Source organism: Saccostrea cucullata, unplaced genomic scaffold, assembly GCF_032062105.1.
Source record: "Saccostrea cucullata isolate Sc308-1 unplaced genomic scaffold, CSIRO_AGI_Scuc_v1 ctg8679, whole genome shotgun sequence".
Classification (NCBI taxonomy): Eukaryota; Metazoa; Mollusca; class Bivalvia; order Ostreida; family Ostreidae; genus Saccostrea; species Saccostrea cuccullata.
In genome coordinates, this window is record NW_026925505.1 from 11,119 (window position 1) to 26,571 (window position 15,453).

Genomic DNA, 15,453 nt, shown 5'->3' on the forward strand with positions numbered 1-15,453 from the left:
CCTCGCCATTACTAGTGAGAATATTCCTGGTCATTAAAATGCTTTGAAATCAGTATTTTGTTTTGAGAAAAATCAAACACCGAGTTAACCTCAATTCATATCATTAGCTAAGTTGTACTTGTATTCCACAAACCACCGCACGCACATTGTATGCAGTACTTTTGTGGTGTATTACTTAATATCTATTATTGCTAATGCATAACTGTATGCCCAGTTTTAATTTCCAATGCGTATTTTGTAAAATTCAATGCTTATTTCTGCAGATTCACACTTTATCTGGAGCTCTGTACATGTACTGAACTTTGGTCAAAATTTGGCCAGTGGTTCAGGAAAATGTAAAAGTTTACAGACAGACGGACACACAGACAGCTAGATCGACAGATGGAAAACAAGTGATCAGAAATCTCACTTGACCTATATAAAGTGGTCTAAAGAAGAAGAAGAAAAACTTCAAGTTTGCTTTATTACTATGGAGAGAATATCTACAAACACAACACTGTTAACAATGTCTACATGTGTTTGTGAGTATAAGGGTGTGTGTGTGAGTGTGTGCGATAAATAGATATTATCCTATTTTGGATGGTTTAAGGATCATGTCCTGCATAAAACTTTCCTAAGAAATCAGTGGGTCTTGGGTTATGTGTGTCTTTGAAGTATTTCATCAAGTGAGTTTTCTGACTAAAGTCCTCCACAGCATCTAAGAGTGCCAGTTGACCCTGTAAAATACAAGAGGTCCATGGGCCACATCGCTCATCTGAGCACTGTGGCAATGATAAAAGCAAAAATCTATATCCATTTTTGAAAGCATGTGGTCCCAACCTATTAAATGTGAAGGGAGGATGATTTGAATTAACTTGAATCAACAAAAGGATGCTTACACATTTCTTTGACTTATTATAGCTTTTTTCCATTAAAGTTTTAACTTTTATTTTTCCCCACCCTATCCCCCGGAGTCATTTCAACAAATTGAATCTACACTACCTGAGGATGTTTCCTTATAAATATGACCAATCATGGCTTTGTTGTTCTTGAGAAGGAGATTTTTCAAAATTTTTCTATATATTTCTATGTAAAACTTTGGTCGTCCATTGTGTCCCCATCCTACCCTCAGAGGTCATGATTTGAACAAACTTGAACCTACACTACCTGAGGACGCTTCTGTATAAATACAGGCCTTGAATCGCTCTTCTGATAAATTGTACAATCTATCACTTCTATTTGAAGCCTCTAACTTAAAGTATCCTAAGACCCAAGTTGTATCAACTGACAAAGTTTGATGATTCTTAGCCAATTAGGACTGAAAATATTTTTAATAATAAAGCTATAAAAAACCATAAGTACATCACAGTGACCTATATTAAGATTGAAGTTTTCTGAGGACTCAAGATGCATTAATAAACAAAGATTGAAGATTCTAAGCCAATAAGTATTTGAGATATTTAAAAGTAGGTCACCGTGACCTACTTTTTGTCTACATTCTTTGAAAACCCAAGATACATCAACTGACAAAGTTTGATGATTCTAAGCCAAAAAGTACTTGAGATATTCAAAAGTAGGTCACCATGACCTACTTTTTGATCAACATTCTCTAAAAACCAAAGATGCATCAACAAACAAAGTTTAGTGATTCTAAACCAGTTAGTACCATAGATACTTAAATAAAGCCATAAAATGTAAAAAATTAGGTCACTGTGACCTATTTTTTGGACATCATTCTCCGAAAACCCAAGATGCATCAACTTACAAAGTTTGATGATTCTATGCCAATAAATATCTAAGAATATCTTAAATAAAGCCATATAATGTCAAAAGTAGGTCACTTTGACCTACTTTTTGGTCGTCACTCTCCAAAAAACCTAAGACGCATCAACTCAAAGTTTGATGATTCTAAGCCAATAAATACCTAAGATACTTAAAATAAAGCCATAAAATATCAAAGGTAGGTCACTGTGACCTACTTTTTGGTCATCACTCTCCGAAAACCCAAGACGCATCAACTCACAAAGTTTGATGATTCTAAGCCAATAAATACCTAAGATACTTAAATAAAGCCATAAGATGTCAAAAATTAAGTCACCATGACCTCTTTTTTTGGACATCATTCTTGAGAAAACCTAAGATGCATAAGCTTACAAAGTTTGATGATTCTAAGCCAATAAGTACCGTAGTAATACTTAAATAAAGCCATAAAATGTCAAAAGTAGGTCACCGGTGACCAGCTTTTTGGTCGTCACTCTCCAAAAACCTAAGATGCATAAGCTTACAAAGTTTGATGATTCTAAGCCAATAAGTACCGTAGATACTTAAATAAAGCCATAAAATGTAAAAGTGGTCACGTGACCAGCTTTTTGGTCGTCACTCTCCAAAAACCTACACCTAAGACGCATCAACTCACAAAGTTTGATGATTCTAAGCCAATAAATACCTAAAATAAAATACTAAAATATAGCCATAAAATGTCGAAAGTAGGTCACAGTGACCTACTTTTTGGACATCATTCTCCGAAAACCCAAGATGCATCAACATACAAAGTTTGATGATTCTAAGCCAATAAGTACCGTAGATACTTCAATAAAGCCATAAAATGTCAAAAGTAGGTCACCATGACCTACTTTTTGGTCGTCACTCTCCGAAAACCCAAGATGCATCAACTCACAAAGTTTGATGATTCTAAGCCAATAAATACCTAAGATACTAAAATATAGCTATAAAATGTTGAAACTAGGTCATCGTGACCTATATTTTGGTCGACATTTTTTAAAGTCACAAGATGCATCTGCTGACCAAGTTTGATGATCCTAGGTCTGAAGGTAATCAAAATATGCCTTTTAAACAATTTGAAAACAAATGCCTGCAAAATTCAAAAAGTAGGTCACAGTGACCTACTTTTCCATAAATATGTTTTAAGGTCCCAAGATGCATCATTTTACAAGATTTGATGATTCTAAACCTCTCAGTGTCTGAAATAATTGGATTAAATGTTTTAAAAAGAAGTAGTGATAAAGTTCAAAAAGTAGGTCACGGCAACCTACTTTTAAGCTGACGTTGTTCAAGGACCCAAGATGCATCAACTGACAAAGTTTGATGATCATAGGCCTTAAAGTGCCCAAAATATGCCTTCAAATCAACTTGAAAACAAATGCCCACAAAATTTGAAAAGTAGGTCACCGTGACCTACTTTTGAGTTAACATGATGTGAAGTCCTGAGATGCATCAACTTACAAGATTTGATGATCCTAATCCTAATATTAAGCAAAATATAAACGTTTTTATTATTTGTAAATTTAGGTCAACTTTGAAGTGACCTTGAGACCACGCCCTTTGCCCCAGGGTCATGCATTGAACAATTTTTAATCTTCAACATATCCTGATCCTTGTATGTAAGTTTGGTGAAAATCTGCCTGGTGGTTCTGCAGAAGAAGATTTTTTAGCAACCAGTACTTTTGGTTTTGTTTTCCTGATTATCTCCCCTTGTTTAAAAGTCCCAATCTTTATTTTAGTATAAAGGGTAGCCCTTGGGCCAAGGATACCCTGTGACAAATTTGACACTGATTGGCCAAGGGGTTCTTGAGTTATGGCCCATATTCTAACAAAAGGCCCATGGGCCACATCGCTCACCTGAGCACTAATGGTAGGAAAAAGTAGAAAATGGCTTTTTATTGTAAAATTTAAATCAAGTAGTCCGATGATCAATCATGGATTTGCTATTTTTTAGAATATGATTTTTAAAGAATTTTCCTATATATATCTTTAAAAACTTTGGACGGCCATTTTGGCCCCGCCCTACCCCCGGGGGTCATGATTTGAACAAACTTGAATCTACACTACCTGAGCATGCTTCCATATAAATATGATGAATTATGGCTTTGTCATTCTTGAGAAGAAGATTTTTAAAGAATTTTCCTATGTATGTCAATGTAAAACTTTGGTTGGCCATTCTGGCCCCGCCCTACCCCCGAGGGTCATGATTTGAACAAACTTGAATCTACACTACCTGAGCATGCTTCCATATAAATATGATGAATTATGGCTTTGTCATTCTTGAGAAGAAGATTTTTAAAGAATTTTCCTATATATTTCTATGTAAAACTTTGGTCGGCCATTTTGGCCCCGCCCTACCCCCGGGGGTCATGATTTGAACAAAATTGAATCTACACTACCTGAGCATGCTTCCATATATATATGAAATATGATGAATTATGGCTTTGTCATTCTTGAGAAGAAGATTTTTAAAGAATTTTCCTATATATTTCTATGTAAAACTTTGGTTGGCCATTTTGGCCCCGCCCTACCCCCGGGGGTCATGATTTGAACAAACTTGAATCCACACTACCTGAGCATGCTTCCATATAAATATGATGAATTATGGCTTTGTCATTCTTGAGAAGATTTTAAAGAATTTTCCTATATATTTCTATGTAAAACTTTGGTCGGCCATTTTGGCCCCGCCCTACCCCAGGGGGGTCATGATTTGAACAAATTGAATCTACACTACCTAACATCTCCATCTGTGTCTCTGATGAATTATGGCTTTGTCATTCTTGAGAAGAAGATTTTTAAAGAATTTTCCTATATATTTCTATGTAAGATAAGATAAGATAATATTTATTTAAAGTCGGGTACATCAACAAAGAACATTAGCTCTGAAGAGCTATTTTCCGACTACATAATAATGTTACATAAAATACAACAATAAAACATGATAAAGACTAAAAACAGTTTTTAAAAATTACATCGATATCACACTACTAAAATATCACTATTCCTCCGTGGTGCTTTACAATGACATAGTATTCACCACATTGAAACTGACAAACCTAAAATAACTTAAACCCTGTCTACTAGTTTCTAAAAATAAAATTAGCGACAGGCACAGCAATTACAGCAATTTCCGTACCAACTATTTATGTTGGATTTAAACTGGTTAAAAGAAGTAATATTTTTAAAAGATTCTGGTAAAGAATTCCAAAGTTTTGCAGACTCATATCTAAAAGACTTCATAAAAACTTTGGTCGGCCATTTTGACCCCGCCCTACCCCTGGGGGTCATGATTTGAACAAACTTGAATCTACACTACCTGAGCATGCTTCCATATAAATATGATGAATTATGTCATTGTCATTCTTGAGAAAAAGATTTTAAAAGAATTTTCCTATATATTTCTATGTAAAACTTTGGTCGGCCATTTTGGCAGCCCTACCCCCGGGGGTCATGATTTGAACAAACTTGAATCTACACTACCTGAGGATGTTTCCCCATAAGTTTCATCTTTCCTGGCACAGTGGTTCTTAAGAAGAAGATTTTTAAAATATGTCACCAAATTTTCATTAATTCCCAATTATCTCCCCTTGAATTAGGGCGTGGCCCTTCATTTGAACAAACTTGAATCCCCTTCACCCAAGGATACTTTGTGGCAAGTTTGGTTGAAATTGGCCCAGCGGTTCTTAAGAAGAAGTCGAAAATGTGAAAAGTTTACAGACAGACGGACAGACAGACAGACGGACGCCGGACAAAATGTGATCAGAAAAGCTCACTTGAGCTTTCAGCTCAGGTGAGCTAAAAAGTTAATGCACACCGCACAAATGGCCATAGCATTAGCTCTTTGAGCCTTTGGCTCAGAAGAGCTAATAATCAATCATGGCTTTGTTGTTCTTGAGAAGATTTTAAAAGATTTTTTTTTATAATTAGTTCTATGTAAAACTTTGGTCATCCATTGTAGCCCATCCTACCCTCAGGGGTCATAATTTGCACAAACTTGAATCTGCACTATTGCACTACCCGAGAATGCTTCTTTAAATATATTATCAATCATGCCTTTGTTGTTCTTTAGAAGAAGATTTTAAAAGATTTTTCCTATGTAAAACTTTGGTCTTCCATTGTGGCCCAACCCTACCCCAGGGGGTTATGATCTGAACAAATTTAAATTTATACTACCTGAGGATGTTTCCACATTAGTTTCATCTTTCCTTCCCAGTGGTTCTTAAGAAGATTTTAAAACATGTCACCAAATTTTCATTAATTCCCAATTATCTCCCCTTGAATTAGGGCGTGGCCCTTCATTTGAACAAACTTGAATCCCCTTCACCCAAGGATACTTTGTGGCAAGTTTGGTTGAAATTGGCCCAGCGGTTCTTAAGAAGAAGTCGAAAATGTGAAAAGTTTACAGACAGACGGACAGACAGACGGACGACGGACAAAATTTGATCAGAAAAGCTCACTTGAGCTTTCAGCTCAGGTGAGCTAAAAAGTTAATGCACACCGCACAAATGGCCATAGCATTAGCTCTTTGAGCCTTTGGCTCAGAAGAGCTAATAATCAGTCATGGCTTTGTTGTTCTTGAGAAGATTTTAAAAGATTTTTTTTTTATAATTAGTTCTATGTAAAACTTTGGTCATCCATTGTAGCCCCATCCTACCCTCAGGGGTCATAATTTGAACAAACTTGAATCTGCACTAGTGCACTACCCGAGAATGCTTCTTTAAATATATGATCAATCATGCCTTTGTTGCTTTAGAAGAAGATTTTTAAAAGATTTTTCCTATGTAAAACTTTGGTCTTCCATTGTGGCCCAACCCTACCCCAGGGGGTTATGATCTGAACAAATTTAAATTTATACTACCTGAGGATGTTTCCACATTAGTTTCATCTTTCCTTCCCAGTGGTTCTTAAGAAGATTTTTAAAACATGCCACCAAATTTTCACAATTTAATTATCTCCCCCTGAATAAGGGCATGACCCTTTATTTAAATAAACTTGAATTCCCTTTACCCAAGGATGCTTTGTGGCAAGTTTGCTTGAAATTGGCCCAGTTGTTCTGGAGAAGAAGTCAAAAATGTGAAAAGGTTACTGACAGATGGATAGACAGGCAGATGGACGCCAGACAAAATGTGATCACAAAAGCTCACTTGAACTTTCAGCTCAGGTGAGCTAAAAAGGTAAAATTTCTTCAGAAGTAAAGAGACTTATTTCATAAAAAAAGGACTGTATGCCTTAGAGTCACCTAAATATCAAATGGATTTTCCGGATATCATATGACCACTTTGAGCCCAACTGGAACCAGCTTAGAAATATAACCCAAATGTTTTACACATTGATAAACCTCTTGGTCATTATCAAATCTATCATAAGCAAATGAAATATTTAAAGGCACTGTTACAATCAACAAGAAGAAAATGATGTCATGGCATTCACAATTTTGAAAGAGGCACCATTGCTTATTATAACTATACACTTAGCATGCTTACTTTGGTTACTTAATAATTTTAAAACACCCATAGACAGAGAAGGGAACAAAGAAAAAAACATTTTGACTAATCAGTAATATTTAGCAATAATAAGTAATGCCACTACCACACAGAAACCCCTGACCCTTGGTCCACACATAACACAATTTTGGAAAAGGCACCCTTGCTTTATATCAAAAATCTTTGATTACTACCACGAAGTAAATATAAATTCATTCATTTCCAGTATATAAGTAGAGCCATCCCCCCTCCATTGTACCCCTGACCCAGGGGCCTTGAAAATCACGAGGAAAAATGGCCCTTGCTCATCATAGCAATATGGGAATTCTGTTTCCAAAGCAGAGAAGACTTTTAAAGAAATAATGCATTTTCACTATATAATCAATACAGCCATGCCCTAACACCAGAACCCCTGACCCTGGGGCCATAAAATTCACAATTTTGTAAAAGGCATTCCTGCACATTATAACTATGTACTTGTTATTTATTTAATACCCAGGAGCAGAGAAGAAGATTTTTAAAGAAATAGTGCATTTTCTTTATATGTTCCATAGAGCCCTGCTCAACACCAGAACCCCTGACCCTGGGGCCATAAAATTCAAAATTTTTGGGAAAGAGGATTTTTGCACATTATAACTATGTTCTTAGTTAGTTTTTTTAATTCAAAGGAGCAGAGAAGTTTTTTAAAGAAATATAAATGTATTTTCACTATATAATCAATAGAGCCCACCCCAACACCAGAAAAAAAACCCTGACCCTGGGGCAATAAAATTCACAATCTTGGAAGAGGCTTTCTTGCTCAGCATAACTTTTCTTAGCTAGTTTGTTTAATACCCAGGTGCAGACAAGAAGTTTTTCGAAGAATTTCTGCCTTTTATCTATATGTTTGATAGACCCCCGCCCCAACACCAGAATCCCTGACCCTGGGGCCATAAAATTCACAACTTTTAAAGAGGCATTCTTGCTCATCATAACTATATACTTAGTTTGTTTAATAACTAACTGGAGCAGAGAAGAAGATTTTAAAAAACAAGAGGCCAATAGGCCTTATAGGTCACCTGAGTATCATGCAACAACTCTCCAACAACTGAATTTGGTTTGTGCTTTATAACCAGAGGCCATGAAATTCAAAATTTGGAAAGAAGCGCCATTGCTTATCATAATTATACACTCAGTGTGCTTATTTTGGTTCTTAATCCCAAGGTGATAGGGTAACAAAGAGAAAATGATTTCCACTTTTAATGAATTTCAGGGCCCTGGGTCAGGGCTTCTTGTGTTAGGGTGGGTCCACATTTACCCCCCATCCCACAGGAACCACTGACCCGGGGGCCACATCTTTTAAAATTTTGGATTTTTAAAAAAAATTTATTTCATCATGCTGTTGATTAATACCAAAGTGCAGATTTCAAAGCATTAAATTATTTCAGACTATGTTACCCCCCTCCCAAATTCTGTCCCAGGGGCCAGGTAATAAACTGTTTAAAGAAGCAGGTTTTTTTGTCATAAATATATACTAAGATCATTGGCAATATATACCCAACAACAAAGGAAAAGTTTTTCAAAAATTCATGCATTTTTACTATATAAACATAAGAGCCCCGCCTTAACACAGGAAGCCCTAACCCAGGGACCCTGAAATTCAAAAATCTCAAAGAGACATCCTTCCTCTGCATAACTATGTACATAGTTCTTAGTTAAATACCCAGGTGCATAAAAAAGAGTTTTAAAGAATTTTAGGGATTTTCACTACATAATCAATAAAAGTTCCGCCCAAAAAAACCCCCAACCCAGGGGGATAAATTCAAAATTTTGGAAGTGGTAGTCTTATTCAACATAACTATGTACTTGGTTAGTTTGTTTCATACTCAGGAGCAGAGGAGAAGATTTTCAAAGAGTTAATGTATTTTCACTATATAATCTATATAGCCCCACCCTACCACTAGAACCCCTGACCCTGGAGCCATTAAATTCACAATTTGAGAAGAGGCAGTCTTATTCAATATAACTATGCACTTGGTTAGTTTATTTAATGCCCACAAACAGAAAAGAGGTTTTAAAGAAATTATGCATTTTCACTATATAATCTATATAGCCCCACCCTAGCAACAGAACCCCTGACCCTTTTTAAAGCCCAGGAGCAGAAAAAAAAACAAAGAAATAATGCATTTTCACTATATAACCTGTTTAGCCCCGCCCTAGCTCAGAAACCCTACCCGGGGCCATGAATTTCACAATTTTGGTAGAGGACTCAATACTGATTTCAATCATGCTAACTGTTTGACTGCTTGATGTCCAAGAGAGTAAAGAAGAAGATTTTTAAAAATTTCATTAATTTTAGTGGTTTTGCCCCCCCCCCCCCCGGCCTCAGGGGGGAGGATATGAAATTCACAATTTTTGTTTCCCTTACCCATAGATGCAATGAAATTTGGCTGAAATTTGGAAAGTGGTTTCAGAGAAGAAGCTAAAAATGTTCAAATGTTAAAGCACGACAACCAAGAACGGGCGAAAACAGATAGCAATAGGTCACCTGAGTTTACTCAGAAGACCTAAAAATATTTTTACTATATAATCAATAAGCCCTGCCCTAACACCAGAACCCCTGATCTGGGGCCATAAAATTCACAATTTTGTAAAAGGCATTTCTGCACATTATAACTAGAGCTGAAACGAATACCATAAATCAATATTCGAATATTCGTGACTGTTATTCGATTTGTATTCGAAATTAAATAAAGGAGTTAAAATGCCTTTTCAGATACTTGCAAATCCTTTGTTTATTACTATATATTTATGTATTTAAGAAGGTGGAAGAAATGAATGTCAGTTCAAAGTCCTCTGACATGTACAATGTACATTAAGACTCGCGTTTATTTTCAACAACAAAAAACTAAATTAGAAAAAAGAATTAAAAAAAAAAAAACGGTCCATTTCCAGACGTTTCCTGTAAATTTATTTAAACTTACTATATTTAAATTTAAAATATAACATTCTCAGAAAAGTATGATATAATGTATACTGTTCAAAAATAATTTCTGCAATTATATTTATAAATCTGAACAATCGATGCTATTTGCTCATCCGGAGTATTTTTCTCTGCACAATATAAATTTTTTTTTTTACTTTCGAGAGTGAAAATCATTGCGCTCAATGTCATATTGATAGGCCTATATCTGAGATAAATGAGGCTGATGAATGTTTGCCATGAATATGATTAAATAAATTTGACGTTGCGTCTTTATAAGGCCAGTAGTACCATGTGGACAAATTTACAATCTGCCTTATGCATGCATTTGCTTTCATTTGGAGAGAAATGCCTCTTTTCCTACCATGATCAAAAACTCTGGATACACAATTTATTGCATGAAATACAGGTATTGAACATGTGACCGAATATTCAAATAAAAATTTTCCATTCGAATATCAAATATTCTCGAAAAACTATTCATTCGCAAATGTCCGAACATCCGTTTCAGCTCTACAACCTGTGGCATGGGCTTGAGTTTGTGCAAAAAGTAAAGTTCTCATAATTGTTTAATTTGTATATTCCCTGAATGGCTACTGGACAAAACCAACAAGTAATTATCACACTCAATTAAGGGGCCTTTAATGGGTAGAGGTAGACGGTGTGTTCCCGTTTTGCACACATTTGGTAATTAGTATAGAACAACTGTGTTTTGATAGCAATTATAGTCTGATTTCTGTTTTGGATTTACCTGGATTTACCTGTGAATACCTGATTTAGCTTAATGTATTCTTAAGAGGTTTAATACAATTTTATAAGCATTTTATTGAAATTATATATATATTTATGGGAAAATATTTAGTTTTATTGAATAAATAATTAATATTTGTTTCATATTATTTATTATTAAGTCCAATTTCTAAAAAAGAATATGTACTTTTAAATCTTGATATAATTCTAAATGAATTAAAGATATAACATATAATAAAGAAAATAGTGAATAAAAATTAATTTGAAAAGATGTTATAATAAGATCATCGGATCAAATACATTAACTTTGTATTTGTTCTCTTATTTTTTCACTATAAGTTCATCTTTCACATACTTGCTAAGCCAAGTATAGTATAGACTATAGCAATTAAGTAATTATCTCACCTGGTCAAATTCCCGTTTTTCACACATTTTTTAATTATCTGTAATTAAATGTGTGCAAAACGGGAACAAACCAGGTAGACTTACAGTACCTGTAGTAATAATATACCAGGGGTTCATACCATATAAGTTTGTTAAGATTTTGACTTACGTAGGGTCATAAGTATGTTTTAGGCACAATTCTTGGACCTGTAGAAGTACAACTTAAGTACATGTATATCTTAAACCGTAACATAAAACGAACTAAGCTAGGTCTTAGCTAAGTCAAACTTATATGCAAAATATTTCTTACAAATCAACCTATAGTTTTTCATTTTATTTAGATATTGCTAAAAAATGATTCAGTTACATTTTAAATAAAATATTTATAAAAGTTGATGTCCTTACCTATCGGTTTTAGTTATGTAAGATTAGATTTTGTATTAAATATATATTTCTATTAAAGCAATAAGAGCTGCATGTTTGACATCGGAAAAAAATGTTGCAAATTTGTAATTGACTATTTCAATGACAGGAAAATAGAACAATTAAAAACTTCTGTTGTTCATATTTGCTATGAAAGAACTTTTTATACACGTTGATTGAAGCAAAATTGAATTATTGTCGTCCTGTACAATAATGATTTCTTATATAATACTATATTCGGTTGTACAGACATATTTCTTCTGAACCATTTTTAAACTTTTTTTGGTTTTATTGATCATAAGGGTTTAGATTACTACAGATTAATCATAATAACACTTTTTACCGCAAAATAAAATTCTCAAAAATACAGCTCATATTGCTTTAAATGCACTGAATATTTGAAAAAAAAAAAAAATGCGTGGTTACAAATTGGCATTTGTGGTTCATTGTAAATGTATGACTATTGCTGTCAGTTATTTTAATTTCCTCTTTATTAGTTATTTATCATCATCCTCTTACTCATTAACATTTTTTCTGTGTTTGAAAATTTGTGGCTAGTTTTTGAAATTGGTGGTTTGAAGAAGTCAGATAGTACATGTAATATGTTTACAGATGGATGGACAGATGGACAAAATGTGATAGAGGGTATCATTTGAACTTTCTGCTAGTCTAGCTATATACATTGTGAGTTTGGTTTGTCTTTAAAGACAAAGAAAACACACTTATTTATCTTACCTTTACAACCAGTAAATCAACAACTCTTAAATCCGTGACATGCTTATTTTTAATGAACTCCTCCCTGAGCTTTGCATAGGCTTCTTGTTCTGTGACATCTAGCTTAAACTTAGCAACTGGAAGAAGAGAAATACAACCATGCAGTTAAAAAAAAAATTTCTCATTTCCAAAAAAAGGGGCCCAAGGGCCTTGAACTGCTCTTCTGATAAATTGTAAAACCTATCACCTCTATTTGAAGCCTCTAAGTACTATACTTACAAATTAATTTTGCAAATAAACTCCAAAACACTTCCACAAGAGTTCAACCTTATTCCCCATTTTCAAAAGTGAGTTATCCCCCCTCAAAATCGGAACTCTTCTATACTAGCCTAACTTCCGCGGACTACGCGTTGCGATTATCCCACAACATAATGAACAACTTACACGCTGTTTTTAAAAAATTTTTAAAAAGAAGGAAAGGGTTTTGCATTTTTTTAAGATAATAAATTAATTTATAAAGGGTCTGTTAACCCCCCCCTTCTAGAAAGCTATAATGTACGAATTAGCCAGGCACGTAGCATCGTCTTTAAAAGTGGGGGGGGGGCAAAGAAATATTTTTTTCTTCCTGGAAAAGTTGACAAGCAAAAAAAAAACCTTGCCAAAAGTTGAAAAAGTTACTTATTTTAGTACCATTTCCCTTTATACAATTACATTTCCCTTGTATAATTTTACCGTATAAAACTGTGTGTGTGTGTGGGGAAGGGGGGGGGGGGGGGGGGTGGCAACCTGTCTATCAATGAACATTTTCAATAGAAAAAGTAATATTGGGAAAAAAGGGGGGGGGGGGGGCTAAGGCCCTTGCCCCCCCCCCCCCCCCCCCGTGCGTACAGGTACAGATAACGAATATGAACGAATATGTAAATGGGTTGAACAGTTGAATATGAACCATAGTTGTGAAAATTAAAAATCATTAGAATTATTAATTGTGAATTCAATAAAATTACGGGGTATGTCTGTTACACGGGGTTAAGAGTCTCTCTCTCTCTCTCTCTCTCTGATATTGTTTTTACACACTTTGCAAAAAAGAATAACTTATAAAAAAAAAAACGTGTACTTACACTGAAAGGATTAAAAAAAAAAAAACACTTAAAAAAAATTTTTTTGTTAATTAACGAGAAATCCTGGAAATTATTGTATCAATTTCGTGTTTCTGCTTCAATTTCTGATCAATCTAAAACAAACTGTGTATTTTACTCGGGAATATACATGTACATATGCTTAGATCCTACATTAAAACTTTGATTAAATGCAGATCAGACTTTATACGACATATGTAACACGAATTCAGGTCGATGCTATTTTAATTAGTCTTTCTTCGTTACATGAGCACATGAGATTAACAGTCTGACTAAAGCCAGCCCCTACTATATCACTTCTTAGTAGGTAACGAAGTGATATGTTTTTTTTTTTTTTTTTTTTAATTTTCCTTATATTATCATTTTTATTTAATTGTGTTTTCTTTTTTCATTCTATGGTTTCTATGCTTTTGATCCAGTGTGGTGATGCACTTCTAATGTCAAACTTAATCACAAGTCATGTTACATTATCCTTAATATAGAATTGTAATCAATGTTATCATTTTGTAATAATTGTTCATGCCCCCTGTGGGCCCTTGATTGGTGAATAAACATAATAGTAGGGGCTGGCTTTAGTCAGACTGATGAGATTAAATTATTCATTTAGAATTTCATTCAAAGTTTTAATATTATACACTGAATCAATTATTTTACAAATAAAAAATTCTAGAAACACGCTTAATTCAAATGCAATAGGCCTTTAACTGTCACCAAATGTGTTCTAATAAGTAAAAGGTCTATGTTATGACATACAATCGAGCAAAAATTAACGCAGTTTGTTGGTATCGGTCGCGGAAGACGAACTACTGCTGTATATGCAGCAATATCAGGGGTAAAACTGTAGAAGGACATGTCATCAGTCTCAAAAAAATTCCAGAAATTTAAAGAAAATATGGCTGCAGCAGGCTACATTAATTGTAAAAAATTTATAACTAAAAATTTGTTCCCCCTTTTTTAAAAAATGATGATCCGTATGCAGAACATCCACTACCAAAATTAGCTTTTTTTTAAAAGGTCTATTCGAATATGTATCAGCATTTTATCAGTAATTTGTTTCTTTTCTTTTTTTTTTTTTTTGGGGGGGGGGGGGGGGGTACACAGCGCCTTATTATACTACTATACAGATTAATACAAATCCAGAAAGAGACTATGAGTGGTCAATTTAAAAAAAAAAAAACGAATCAGTTAAGATTTCTTTTTATTCACAAACACAATAACATTTTTCCATATGACAGAGTCATTACACCATGAACATATTTACATCAAGAACTCCGGGAATATTTTTTTTTAGCGATGCGTATTAAACACAGTAAAAGAGTTCCCTTAGGGGAAATAACTCACCTTTTGAAAATGGGGAATTCCTTTAAGCATAATCTACACATAATCTATATTTAGAATTCATTTGAATAGTACAAAATATCATACATTTTATTAATTTATCTTATCAGAGATAACTAATTAATAAATACTATAGATTAACAAATAATCACGATGGTTTTAATTTTGCAATGTTCGCAATTTATCATTTTTCCGCGATATTAAATCCCTTGTGAATGTCATTATTAGTTTTTAGAAACGTTTAAATGCTTATATGAAATTTTGAATTAATTCCTGAATTGATTCTTTCCTTTATTCATATAGGGTTTACCGGACTTAAAAACCAGAACTCCCTCTAGACTGTTCCCTATTGTGACCACTACCACTTGCCTGTTGTTGACTGTCCGTGCCATACGTGATATTCTGGCCTGTCTTGCGAAAAGGACCTTTCTTTGGAGTGAAACTACCGGTAAATGCAGTAGGTTTTAAACACTCTTCAAGTTCATTCTAGACACTACCTAGG

At 34.2% G+C, this 15,453-nt stretch overlaps 1 protein-coding gene across 1 annotated transcript; it reads right to left on the reverse strand.

Moving 5' to 3' along the window:
• Positions 1–446: 446 nt before the first annotated feature.
• On the reverse strand, positions 447–15,343 carry LOC134269038 (NADH dehydrogenase [ubiquinone] 1 alpha subcomplex subunit 6-like). Its single transcript, XM_062751262.1, has 3 exons — positions 15,262–15,343; positions 12,499–12,614; positions 447–716 (listed from the first exon to the last, which is right to left on the reverse strand). Exons 1-3 carry the CDS (start codon positions 15,341–15,343, stop codon positions 585–587), a joined length of 330 nt encoding a protein of 109 aa, XP_062607246.1. The 3' UTR covers positions 447–584.
• Between the last annotated feature and the right edge of the window lie 110 nt (positions 15,344–15,453).

Coding starts and splice junctions, on each gene's coding strand:
- LOC134269038 (XM_062751262.1), bottom strand. CDS start 15,343: ATGGCACGGACAGTCAACAACAGGCAAGTGGTAGTGGTCACAATAGGG. Junction 12,615..15,261: donor AGTTCTGGTTTTTAAGTCCG/GTAAACCCTATA, acceptor CTCTTCTTCCAG/TTGCTAAGTTTAAGCTAGAT. Junction 717..12,498: donor TTGATTTACTGGTTGTAAAG/GTAAGATAAATA, acceptor TGTATTTTACAG/GGTCAACTGGCACTCTTAGA.